Source organism: Morone saxatilis, unplaced genomic scaffold, assembly GCF_004916995.1.
Source record: "Morone saxatilis isolate NCDOM2014 unplaced genomic scaffold, NCSU_SB_2.0 Contig12, whole genome shotgun sequence".
NCBI lineage: Eukaryota > Metazoa > Chordata > Actinopteri > Moronidae > Morone > Morone saxatilis.
Window position 1 is genome coordinate 1,430,129 of NW_023339674.1, and position 13,275 is coordinate 1,443,403.

At 39.7% G+C, this 13,275-nt stretch overlaps 2 protein-coding genes across 2 annotated transcripts in view; both read left to right on the top strand.

Moving 5' to 3' along the window:
* nrd1b (nardilysin b (N-arginine dibasic convertase)) overlaps nucleotides 1-6,577 on the top strand; it is a gene marked incomplete at its 5' end in the record, with an annotated part of 11,215 nt that extends 4,638 nt beyond the window's left edge. The window contains 10 exon segments of the mRNA XM_035653059.1: nucleotides 126-253; nucleotides 791-953; nucleotides 1,195-1,226; nucleotides 1,573-1,711; nucleotides 1,885-1,932; nucleotides 2,481-2,533; nucleotides 2,625-2,708; nucleotides 2,798-3,005; nucleotides 3,119-3,205; nucleotides 3,645-6,577. Of these exon segments, the coding sequence (XP_035508952.1) occupies nucleotides 126-253; nucleotides 791-953; nucleotides 1,195-1,226; nucleotides 1,573-1,711; nucleotides 1,885-1,932; nucleotides 2,481-2,533; nucleotides 2,625-2,708; nucleotides 2,798-3,005; nucleotides 3,119-3,205; nucleotides 3,645-3,866 (1,164 nt within the window).
* A 621-nt stretch (nucleotides 6,578-7,198) lies between these two features.
* Nucleotides 7,199-13,275, top strand: part of LOC118322414 (sterile alpha motif domain-containing protein 9-like) — a gene marked incomplete at its 3' end in the record, with an annotated part of 8,020 nt that continues 1,943 nt past the window's right edge. The window contains 4 exon segments of the mRNA XM_035654085.1: nucleotides 7,199-7,403; nucleotides 8,928-9,648; nucleotides 9,836-10,118; nucleotides 10,596-13,275. Coding sequence (XP_035509978.1) covers nucleotides 8,938-9,648; nucleotides 9,836-10,118; nucleotides 10,596-13,275 — 3,674 coding nt within the window.

Sequence of the window (13,275 nt, forward strand, 5' to 3'; positions counted from 1 at the left end):
TCAGCTCTCTCTGAGTATAGTGTATATGTGTTGAGTCTTTAAAGTTTGATTCTAAACTTTAACAGTAACAATATCATTTAGAAAATGAAATGTTGAGATAAAGGTCTCCTCTTTGTATTTTCCAGCTGCTGTTGAAGCTGATCGTGGATCATCTGGCAGAGTTCAGTGCCGACCCGGGCGTCTTCACCATGTTCTCCGAGCAGCTGAAGAAGACCTACTTCAACATCCTCATCAAACCAGAGAGGCTCGGCAAGTACGTACGCCACAAACACGTTCATCACAATCAGATCCTTTAAGATAGGACAGATTTTATCAATCCCACATAGGAAATAATAGATAAGAAAATACATCACTGGTTCCCACCCTCTTTCCTTAAGGGACCCCTTTTCTGTCATTGAGTTAACAAGCAGTTTAGATGAATTTTGAGCTGATTATTTCCTGTAAATATAACATCAGAGGTGAGTTTTATAATGGTTTTAGGAACCTTTTATACAATTCTGTCAGTATTTTTTTAACAATTATATATTCTATCTAAGCAAAATATTTAATTTAGTTTCCTTCTTAAGTTTTCTTACATCCCTAAAATCAAGAAGGCCTCATGACAGCCTATGAAGCTTTGGTGACTCTTAGTGGGGTCCTGACCCCCAGGTCGGGAACCACTGCCTTAGCTCACCAACGCTGTGGTTAAAGGACAACTACAAACATTTGATCTGTATTTAATTGGCTCACCTCTACATCGTCTTTTTGAGTTGATTTTCAGCCCGTTTTCTTTCCGCTCCTCTCTCTGTAGGGACGTTCGTCTGTTGATCCTGGAGCACTGTCGCTGGTCGGTCATTCAGAAGTATCAGGCCGTCATGAAGGGTCTGACAGTCGATGACCTCCTGACCTTTGTCAGCGGGCTGAAGGCGGAGCTGTACACTGAGGGGCTGGTGCAGGGAAACTTCACCAGCACGGTGAGACTCTGGGATGTAGGAAACAGACCTAAAGATCAGAATCAGCAGTTTCCTCAAAAGACATAAAACATTTCTCTAGCTTTAGTTTAGTGTCTGAGGTTTAGTTTGTGCTGCTCACAGTTCACTGAGGTTCATCCAGACTCAATAACTTTAAAATGAGTTATTAAATGACATTTTTAAAACCAACTTGTTCCTTAAATTTACCGTTTCAAGATCTCATGTACTTTGCTTCCTCCAACAGGAGTCCAAGGAGTTTCTGCAGTACTTTATTGAGTGAGTTTCCTGCTTCATTTGTTTATTTATAACCCTCTCCTGTTTATAAAAATTTATTTGGAATGAAACTGACTGAAAGCTCGAAGTTAAACTGAATGACGGTGCTTTTTAAAGAAGGTATTTTAACTGTTGACACCTTTTTAATGGTGATTTTGCAAAAAGGAATGTTTCTAAAATGTGTTGCATTGATGTGAGATGTATTGAGAGCTGAAATATCAGCACCCAGTCTGTCTATTTTAAGTTAGCTGAACGTTCGACAGAAGTATCATTCAGTCCTCCAGCAGTTAGATCCAGTTCAGGCTGGTCTGTGAATGTGACCTTAACGGTCCCATCTGTGTCTCTGCAGTAAGCTGCAGTTCCAGCCTCTGTCAGCAGAGGTCCCTGTGTTGTTCCGGGTGGTGGAGCTGCCTCAGAAACAACATCTCTGTAAAGTCAAATCTCTCAACAAAGGAGACGCCAACTCTGAGGTCACCGTCTACTACCAGGTAGGAAAACCATCAGACCTACAAACCACAATATGGTACAAGTACAATGAAGTACATTTTCCTCATTACACTTAAAATACCTTTACTTTCAATGCAGAACTTTCACTGAAGTAAATGATCTAAACTACTTTCTTTTTATTCTTGTGTTTAAATCTGGCTTCTGTGTGTTGCAGTCGGGGCTGAAGAACCTCAGAGAACACGCTCTGATGGAGCTGATGGTGGTAAGTGTTGACATTTGAACATAAAGCAACAGTAGTCGTATAGCATTGGAAAACTTTGACGGAAACGGCAGAATCAGAAAACCTCGGGGATCATTTGTATTTACTGTGCAGCCCGAAACAAACTGCTGGGATTTAATTTAAATAAACGGATACTGAAATAACTACATCATGATGGCAATTTATATGAAGTCTCACACTTTAGGTCTGTCTGCAAGACAACAAACAACTTCTTAAGTCAAACCGATAGCTGGAATCAAGTAACAGTCAGACATTTAGTATGTAGTCCAACTTCCTTTTACTTTTCTCTAAGTGATCTCTGTATAAATGTGTTACACATCCTGTTTTCTGCATTATTTTTCAGCATTTGAGCTTCCACTGGTGCTCTTTTATTTACGTCACCTCGTTCCATCTTTTCCGACTGGAGAATTGGCGCCACCTACTGCTTATCTCGATGATTCAGTCACATTTTTAACACATTTGGACGGAACGACTTCTTCTGTAATGGATCAGTGATGATTTGTTAATTTGACGTCTGTTTGCGTCCACAGATGCACATGGAGGAGCCCTGCTTCGACTTCCTCAGGACGAAGGAGACACTGGGGTTAGTGTCAGTCATTACTCTGAGTGTACGGATCAGTTTACAGCAGGAGGAACGTATATAAACTGTCCATACATCGTCTCATTTAATCCAGGTACCAGGTGTACCCGACCTGCAGGAACACCTCAGGGGTGCTGGGATTCTCCGTCACCGTGGAAACACAGGCCACCAAGTTCAGGTGAGCTGACCTCTCTGCGTTTCTGTGGAGCTCCAGATTTCTTATCCTTTTTTTAACGGTCCTCTTCCTCGTCCCGTTCGTCCTCGCAGCACAGAGTTCGTCGAGGCGAAGATCGAGGAGTTCCTGGTCAGCTTCGGTGAGCGTTTGTCGAGTCTGAGCGAGGAGTCCTTTAGAACCCAGGTGACGGCGCTCATCAAGCTGAAGGAGTGTGAGGACGCCCACCTGGGAGAGGAAGTGGACCGCAACTGGTTTGAGGTCGTCACACAGCAGTACGTCTTCAAGAGGCTCAACAAGGAGGTACTTACAGCACTGGTTCCCAGTTGTGTGCCATAATAATGAGACCTAGAGGATGTGGCTCTCTGGTTCTGGTCCTGTTCTGTGGCTCTAACCTGTTGTGGTCTCTGCTGCAGATCGAGGCCCTGAAGTTCTTCACTCAGGAGGAGCTGGTCTCCTGGTTCCTGGAGCACAGAAACAACAGCAGGAAGCTCAGCGTACATGTGAGTGTGTTTGTGTTCACAGATCTCTTTCAAACTGTAGACACCTGAAATACTTTTACTAGAAGTTTCTAAGTGCTTCATTATTATTCAGTACAGTCAACAGTACAGAAACATGGTGACAAAGTTTGAAGCAATGCAAACATCAAAAGCAGATTTTGCACATTTTCTAGCCTCAATGTCACTAAATTTAAGTTTTACTTCAATAGATGGGGCAGCAACAAACCATATTTTTGCTTCAATCAGTTTGACTTTGGTGTTTTAAAAAGTTCTGTGAGGTGAAATTACTCTTTATACAGCACTTTTCAAAATAAAGTTACAAAGTGCCTTACATGGCTGCAACTAAGGTCAAAAACACGATGAGGCAAAATAAAATCAAGAAAGTGTTTCAGATCCAAGGAAGGGCAAATATTGTCTTCAACATGTTTGTTTTGTGGGTCAGGTGGTCGGTTACGGTGTGGAGGAGAACGACCCCGCGGAGCAGAGTGGCGCCTGCAGCACAGACAGCCCTGACAACCCTCCCTCCTCGGCCTACGGCGAAGTGAGCGAGCTAACCTTCCTGCCGATTTCCTCGCCGTTGCTCCAGGACGTCACGCTCGTCTCCGACATCAGAGGGTTCACCTCCTCCCTGCCCCTCCACCCCTACCACAAAATCCTCAGCTAGGTCGCTGCGAACCGACGGAGACGCGTCCCCCGCTGTCTATCTCTCTAATAAAGTAACCATGGCAACAGCTAGCATTGATGTTTGATCGAAGAGGACACTGTTAGGACGGACAGAAACTGAGGAACATTTCGTGTTTTAGTTATTTTGTTTTATGTGAGTGGTTGTAATAATGCTGCATTCACACCCTGTGGGGAAAAAGTGTAACTCTGGGCCTGTATTTATAAAGCATCCCATAATCCCTCCTAGAAACCAGAAGAGTGCTGCAGGAATGAGTCCTAAAACCTGAAACCTAACAAAGTCAATGGGGTTTTAGTTAGATGCCTGAAATAAGGTCTGTGGTTAACACAAGCTTGAGAGTTTTAACGTTTTGTTCTATGACAAAATTCGCCAGTAAATACCTCATTTATTCATTTTGAAGCATTTAAGAGGCTTTTTCTTTGTCTAAATGAGATCTCCCGACAACTACAGAGGTTGTCGGGAGATTTATCTACTCTCTAGTCCGCCTTTACTGCCTCGTTGTGTTTATACTCGCGCTTAATTAAAACTGCAAGCAGCAATAAACTTGATGAACGGTAAAAACAAAGCAGATACATAACATATCATCATGACCATCTTAAGGGTCTTCTGACCACATTTCAGCTGGATCTGGTCAATCTACTCGTAGTAGTGCATGAAAGAATAAAACCTGACATTTCCTGTTGCCTGCAGATATTCAGTCGGAGTGATAGCCCCCCTCGCTATCACTACGAGGTAGATGTGCTCGAGGCTGTTTCTTGGCGAAAGATTGAAATTCTGCATTTTTTTTTTTTAAATTGTCAACTTCCTGTTAGGTTTTGGGAATGAGTCTTTGAGGATTTTTTGTTGGTCTGGACATGATCTACGTACGTACAGATTTTCATACATATCGGTTAAATGTGGCGATGTTGAACCATTTTACCGTGCCCGTGCGAGACCCATTTTACATTGCGGCTGCCAAAAATGAAACCAAAAACATTGCTGTAAGTCTGCATCGTGTCGTAGTTCTTCAGGTTTAGGTGAGCAATCTGAGAGAGGGGCTAAAATACAATAAACATTTCCAGGATCATAGAGATCTTAACTCATTCCCAGGTCTCTAAAAGTCTCTAAATTCCCTGATACACCCGACCGTGGTGTAGTTAGCTTTTTACTTAAAAAAAAAAAAAGTGTTGCTGAATAAAATGTGTAAGTATCATAAACCTTTGTTCATCACAGAGATTATTTTCTGCAATTATCCAAAATCCAATGGAACAGTCCCATTGGTTGATGCTAACTTCAGGGTTGGACTACAAAACTACATCATCCCTGCAGCTCTCTATGGGAAAGTGAATGTTTTAATGCAGATAATAGCGTCACACTAACCCCTTTCTTATGTAGCGCAAATGTGTAGCTTACAGAATATATGCAAAACTATGAGGCCAACATCGACCCGTGCTCAGACCTTATGACTGTTACCAGGAGAGACGTTCAGTCGGCACCAAGTTTCTCGGTTTAGACAAGAAAGAAAAAAAGCAATTTAAATGCAGGCGATATGGCTTTAAAATAATTTTAGATACTAATCTAAGATTTAATCTTACTAAAACTTCTCATATAGGATACTATAGGAAAATAATTCTACATGTTCTGTGTAGATAAGTGGTTTGGGGTGTGTTTTACAGTTAGTATATTCCTCCATTATAACATCCACTGTTTAAATCACAATGTTATGATTCTAACACACAATTACTGTAGTTACACACATAAAACAGAAGAAAATAAACCTCCAGCACGAGCTGGAAGAACAAGTTAAGAATGAATCGGGGCGCAGGCCCGAAGGCAAAAAAATATTTCAATACATTTAAATTTGTACAGATTTCTCTCACGTAGGATGTCTGAGCATTTACTCATTAGCTATAAGACGTTTACTCGAAAGTAACCTAAATATACAGAAATATTAAAATGTATACAGAAAAAGTGGGTTCCAGGAATTACAATATTTTATAAATGTGAACTTCAGTTGACATGGAACAATTAAATATTAAGCTCATAATTATCAATAAACCCCATAAACACTCCATCTCCTGCTCCATTGAACAGGAAGTATACTGACTCAGTTGGGACGGATCAGCTGCTCTAAGATGCTCGATAAATACAGGCCCTGAGCACGAATAGTGTCTTTGATCTTCAGCTTAGTTTGCTGAGTATGAGGAATAATATGTTTGTTGTTACTGTGAAAAAGCTGAAGCAACCAAAGTACAGAAAACTACAATCATGGCATCTTGACGGATTGAATTAAGTCTTGACTGTTTCCTTGTTGCTTTTAACTGTGAAATGATTAGTTCGATTATTCCCGGGTGAAGTGAATGCAGCGCGATGACTCAGGGCTCTGGTTTTAAATAAAAAGTCCATTATGAACGACAACAAGAAGGGCAGAACTATCACTTTAATGTCACATCAGCCAGTATCACTGAAAAAACCAACTGCTATGTTTTTATTTATCAGATATGAGTTAACTTACTGAAATCATGGAGGATGTATGTGAGGAAGTAACTGTATAGACTAACTGGATCCGATGGCCAGTGATACACAACTGTGATGTGTTTGAACTCAGAATGTACTGCAGTAGTTTGTGGAGGCTGGACAGTGCCCCCAAAATTATTTTAATCAATGCTATTTGCATTTCAGCAACAATTAAAAATACCTTATTAACTACTTCATTAAATGTTTCCGTTACATTTTGTTTGTTTTGTCTTTAAATATTAATAAATCTTTAAAATAAAGTTGTAATGTGTATATAATATTACTATTATTTCATTTATTACAGACAGCAAATGAAACCAAAGCTCTGAAGCTTGTTTTAGTTCATCATGTCACTTATAATAATAATATTGCTTTTTGTATGACTTAATCCTGCAACAATGTGCATTGCAGTGCACATAAAAAGCAGGCCAAGCAAGCGACTGTATACTTGCATACACACCTATATATTATATATATTCTATAGCCATTACACTGCAATCAACATTTACTTAATAATAAGTTAAAGCAAAAAAAGCTTTCACTTTATGTAATTAGACATTTATTGCATCAGGTTGACAAATGCATCTGTGTCCAAGACAGAGAACAGTCTAAGCAGGTCACACAAGTATACTTTATACCCACAATCATGCCCACCCAATGGTTTCTTTTTATACGGTGTAATCTTATTATAATTAACATTTGATCATGTTCTCAGTTGAATTGTAATGAACTTTTGTTATACAGATGCCTGTTTAAAGTTTTGTATTCAATAATATGAAAGGAGGAGGGTTCAGGCATGATGGGTGTTGACTGCTGTCGTCACAGGAAATGATGTTGCAGGGATGGGCTTAAGCATCACAGATGGGTGAACACAGACGATACAGTTCATAGTGCATCAGTTCATCATTAATCCCAGCGAAGCCTCTAGTAAATAGATGACTGAGGAGTTAAATTTCTTTTCAGAATAACATCACACCTCTCATGTTCCAGGAGAGATGGACAGAAGGCGTACATGACTTGAAGGTGAGAAATTCAGTGGCTGGCTTCTCATGCTTTTAATGCTTTTGTATTTAAAAGCTGAACAATGACTTCCTGTAAACCCCCTTAAAGTCTCGGCACTGCCTCTTTATTATTTCTTTGACAAGATTGTACAGCAGGGAAATGGCGCAGTGTATCAGTAGGTGAAGATTTAGGTGGATTTCATTAAGAAGATTTAAGACGTGAGTGTACGAAATCAGGAGGAGTGATCACTGACGGGAAAAAGGCCCCTCTCATTTCCAAATTTGTACATCCTGGCCTACTCATATTAGTCCCTCCCACCAGAAATGTGTGTGGAGGAAGGGAGGATAGACACAGGAAAGAGGAGTTGAGGAAACAGGCATTTAACAAAATGAGATGTCCTTGCTTTAGTTAACCATTTAATTTTAATCATGACCAATGAAGCAGTTCTTTCACTAGTTCAGTTTATTGCACTATTGTATATAAAAAGATTTGTTTTTCACTGTTTTCTGCGTCAGATGGTTCTGATGCACAGGAATTATCTGGGCAGATAAATATCAACCAAAATGAAATATTATATATTGAATTATCGGGATAATTAAATTACATTAATATATATAATTGCTTTATCTTTCTATTGTGTACTTCATCTTTTTATTGTGTTCTATTGTGTTATCTATTTATTCCTTTATCTTTTTGTGCAGCACTTTGGAAAATTTTGAAAATTGTGCTGTATATAATAAAGTGGATTGGATTGGATAATTCTCTATTTTGAATTCTTTGAAAAGGATTGATAGCCTTTGTTATATGAACTTCTTTCAGACAACTTAGCAAAGTAGTTACTTTTTGTTGTAGCTGAAGTGGTGCCATTTATGAGTCATGATCACATCACTATTTTATGCTTACTCAGTTGACAGTAGAAACCAAACAAAAGGAGAACTAAGAAGTCCGGCTTTAACACAGTCTAGGTGGTGCTGAACAGCAGGAGAAACAGAATGCAATGTAGGTTTAGTAAGTAACTAGGCCGTCCCACCACTGACCACATTTTCACTCTGACAAACAGTTTTCAAGTTACTCTTGAATTGAAAACAGTGTGTGGATTGGATTTAGTCAGTTTGGGTGTGGAATGGAAATTAGTCTTTCTTGACTGAACTAATGAATAACTACAGCAACTAACAAACATTTGGGAAAAATGCTCATGATTTCCCAGAGCCAAATCTGATGTCTTAAAATTGTTGTTTTCTGCATGACTAACACCGAAAACCCAAAGATGAAGGAAGAAAATCCTCAAATTTAAGAAGCTGAAACAAGTCAACATTTGTTATTTTTCCTTAATAATGGACTTCCATGATTAATCAATTATGGAAATTGTTGGGGATTCTATCTCTGTTGCCAACAACAATTTGCCTAATGTTAACATGGCTAAATTAATTAAGAGGGTTCGGGGTCTGGAGTCTGATTTCTTTTACAACTTACAACAATTTACCAGATTTTCTTAACTGTTCCTTTAATTATTTTAATCAATTACTGAAACTGTTTCAATTTTAGCTGATCCAAAATGAAACGCTCAACAAATCCACCATCTCCAATTGAAACATGGACCATGGAAGATGTCCACAGGTGGCTGATGACAGAGGTCAAAGTTCAGGAGACTTGTGCCGACAGATTCTCTGAAGAGGAAGTGTCAGGAGACTCTTTAGTTGACTTTGAAAAGACAGACATATTGGACTTGGGAATTAAACACGGCCCTGCTGTCAAAATCACATCTTACTTAGAAAGTCTGAAAGAAGGATCACCACGTGAATCACAGTTCCCAGCATATGTGGAAAACTGGACAAAGGAGCAGGTGAACCAGTGGTTAGTGCAGCATGTGAACATATATAGTAAATATGCAGAAAGGCTTCAAGAGGAAGATGTGTCTGGAGATTGCCTTGTTTGCTTCAAGAAGCAGGATCTTCTGGATCTAAATCTAAAAAGTGGTCCTGCAGTAAAGATTCTGGCAGAACTTCGTAAGGTGAACAAGAAACCACAGCCCACACTGCAACCCATTGTTCACACCAACAAGGACCACAAAGAGGCTCCAAAAGCCATTCAACCTGAACGGAGTCTGGCTCAGGCCATAGCAACCATACAACCAGAATCATACAACAAAACTGAATCAAAAATAGACAAACCAGTGGAAAATGAGGCTCAGCAGCCATTCAGGAAAGCTTCAGAGAAGCAGCCAAAGCCAGAGAACCTGGGGGCCAGGAGAAAAGAAACCAGTCCAGTAAGATGTTTTATTAATCACAGAATGATTGTATCCAGCCTGTTAATGGAGCTTTTTGATATAAAACTATTTTGTTAGTGCACTTTTAGAAGGCATAAAGCCATAACATTCAGGATGTTTAGAAACTATAGACAGTGAATAAAGTGTTAAGTATTCACTAAATATTTACTTCTGTTTGTTCCTGCAGACCACAGTCTTACCAGATACACCAAAGATCACTGTGGAGATCCAGAAAACCCTAGAAAACCTTTCAAAAGATGACCTAAAAAAGTTTCTATTTAATTTAAAAGGATATACAAAATCCGAGTATAAACCTATTCCTCGGAGTAGAGTGGAGGGCAGGGACACTATGGACACTGCTCAGTTAATGACTGACCACTATGGAAGCAAGGACGCTCTGCGAGTCACAACAGACATTCTGATGGAAATACAGCAGAATGAGCTTGCTGGTCAACTGAAAAAGAACATGGGTAAGATAAACAATGACGTAAACATTTTTTCCCCGATAATCTGCATAATTTTCTAATGTTTTCTATCCTAGCTTGCTGACACAAGTATTTGTGAAAAAAAAAAAAAAGTATTTGTAAAAACTGTATAGCTAATATGCACTCTTCACTATTTGTTTATTTATCAAGAATCATACTGTCATCGCCATATTGAACAGTTTTTTTGCTCATATCATGCAGGCCTACCAGTGAGCCACACTGCTGCACTGAGTCACATCTTCCTTCATTTCCATGTACACACAGTTTATTGAGTCAATCCCACATGAACCATCCTGCTGTCCGAAATACTCGCTAGAGCACCAAATGTGGATTCATCCATCGCTGAAAACAGTCCCCAACAAATGCTTTGTTTCCTGCTTTTTGTTTGAGAAAACATAATGTGGCCAGCTGTTTTAGGAAATCACAGAACCTTTTTAAAACTTAATTTTATTGTTCATACAGGTCAACAGGAGCAGGAGCAGCGGAGTCTTTCAAAAGGAGTTTTGAAAAAAGAAGCTAACCAGGGTGACAAACTAAAGAATTTGTTAACTTGTGGTGGGAATTCACTGGATAACTATGACCGATTCGTTGTTGTTATGAACAAGAGCAGTCCAGAACAAGTGCAGTATCTCCAGTTTTTGAATAAGCTGAAACTGTTTTGTGTGTTAGACTTTGACCCCAACTCTAGTGCTCCAGGGGGAGTGTGTCATTCCTACAGAGAGTCAAGGGTGGCCAATTTACATAACCCATCACAATATCAAGGACAGACTGACTCTGTGATAAAAAACCTTAACCTCTACAAACAGACCAGTTGGGTCTTCTGCAATGGCAGACATGACCTTGATGGTGACTCAAACAAGGAGTTAGACTATAGGAACTGGCTGAGGAAATCTTGCAGAGATGTAGAGCAGTTGGTTTCATTCATTTGCAACCCGAACGTTCTTCTCCATGGAAGAAGTCTCATCATATTCCTCCTACTTTCACCTGTGGACACTGAGAAAGACCCAGTCTTTGACACCTTCAAGTCTTTCATAAAACACACTAAAGAGGAAAGCATCATCACTATTTGTGAATCTCAGAGCACATATTTCAAATGGAGGGAGATGATACAAGAAAAGTGTGATTTTGACATTGACCACCTATCCATATATGAACTAACCCTAAGTGAGATCAATGGTACTATAACGGCACTGGGACCATTCAGTCAGTCGTCTGGACGGTTGCTTCCCTCTTCTGGATCCAGCGCTGTTGTCCTGAAACAGAAGGATGAAGATTTAATGACTGCCCTGGATATCTTGTGTCTTAATCAGTGTGAAAACATTTATGATGAAAACAGTCCAGAGTTTGATGACTTCAGAATCAAAGTTGAGGAAGAATTCTACAGAGGGGGAAAAGTCAAATGGTGGAACTTCTACTTCTGTGACAAAGACAAAGAGAAGCCATTTGTGAAGCGGGACAAGTATGAAAATGTGAAGAAGATGATCAGATTTCAGTTGAGAGATTTCAAAAACATGTGTACTCTGCTCAATCTGTTTCACCAGCCGGGCTGTGGTGGTACAACCTTAGCAATGCATGTGATGTGGGATCTCCGTCAAGAGTTCAGATGTGCTGTGCTGAAAGACAACACACTGCCAAAGATGGAAGTTGCCATTCAAGTCGGAAGGCTCATGAAACTTGAAAGTGAGAAACCATCTCCTGTTTTACTGTTAGTTGATGATTCAAAAGAAACAGAGAATCATTACGATCTTGTGAACTGCATACATAAAGCTGCGGTAGAGGATAACCCAAACATAAATGTGGATGACGCCTCAAACTGCAAAGTCATCATCCTTAACTGTGTTCGTTTCCATAGCCCAAAGGAGCAATACAAAAAGCTCAATCCAACACAAAGTCAATACATAGAAGCTTCATTGACACCAGAAGAACAGAATGAGTTTGAAAAGAAACTCAAAGAACTCAAAGAAACTCATGAAAAACCTGAAAACTTTTACAGCTTCATGATCATGAAGAGTAATTTTGATAAAAAATACATCAAAAATATTGCTCACAACACACTGGAGAACTTTGATTTCAGCTCAAAGAAGGCCAAACTGTTTGCCTTTCTAGCCTTACTTAACACCCATGTAGCAGAATCTGAGATCTCTCTCTCACTCTGTGAAGACTTTTTAGGAATGAAAATGATTCACTGGCAAGAAGACAGTGTGTTGGACAGAATGAAGCCATATTCAAACTTTCTCATCATAGACACAGTTGAAGAACTGGGAGGATACAAAGGAATCCGAATCCTTCATCAATCCATAGCATCTGCATGTGTGGAAGAGTTGGAGGAGAGGTACAACTTGAAAGTAAGTGATATCACTATGGAGATTCTTCACTGTGATCTGTTCTTCAGAGTTGGAGTTGTCAAAGACAGATTCATGCTCTCAATTCAACGTATGTTGATTGAAAGGCAGCGCAAGAAAGATGGAGATGGGAGAGAACTCTTCTCTCCTCTCATAGACGAAATCCACAACCAGCAAGGGAGACAAACTGTCCAAGAAATCTTTGTGAAAGCATCAACCAGGTTTGTGACAAGTGCATCTATTCCTCAGGCACTGGCAAGATACCTGTACATCAAAGAGAGTGACTTCCCAGAGGCTCTAAAATGGGCTGAACAAGCCAAGAACATTAAAGAAAATCCATACACATATGACACAATTGGGCAGATTCACAAAAGCAATTTAAAATGTAACATCCCCAAAGAAAAGCAGGAGACATCTCGCAATCCAGAAGAATTGAAGACAAACATTAAAATAGCAGATAATGCTATCGCAGTATTTAAAAAGGCTCAAGAGCTGGCAAAAACAGAGGATGAACTTGAGAAGGAAGCTGCTGATGATGAGTCGGATGATTATCCTAGAAAGTCATACAATGTTTACGGCTATGTGAATGTGCTCGAAATTGTTTTCCTGGTCTTGGAGATGTTGAGCAGATTGCCGTTCTTTAAAGAAAGTGATCCAATGAAGAAGAGGTACTTGCAGAGTTTTCTGCAAAAAGCAATCCCGATCACAAGTGTGTATAAAGAAGACAATGAGATCAACAACAGATACGTGGAGATCCTCAGAGAACATGAACATTTTCTTCTCAGTTTGAAAACTGAAGC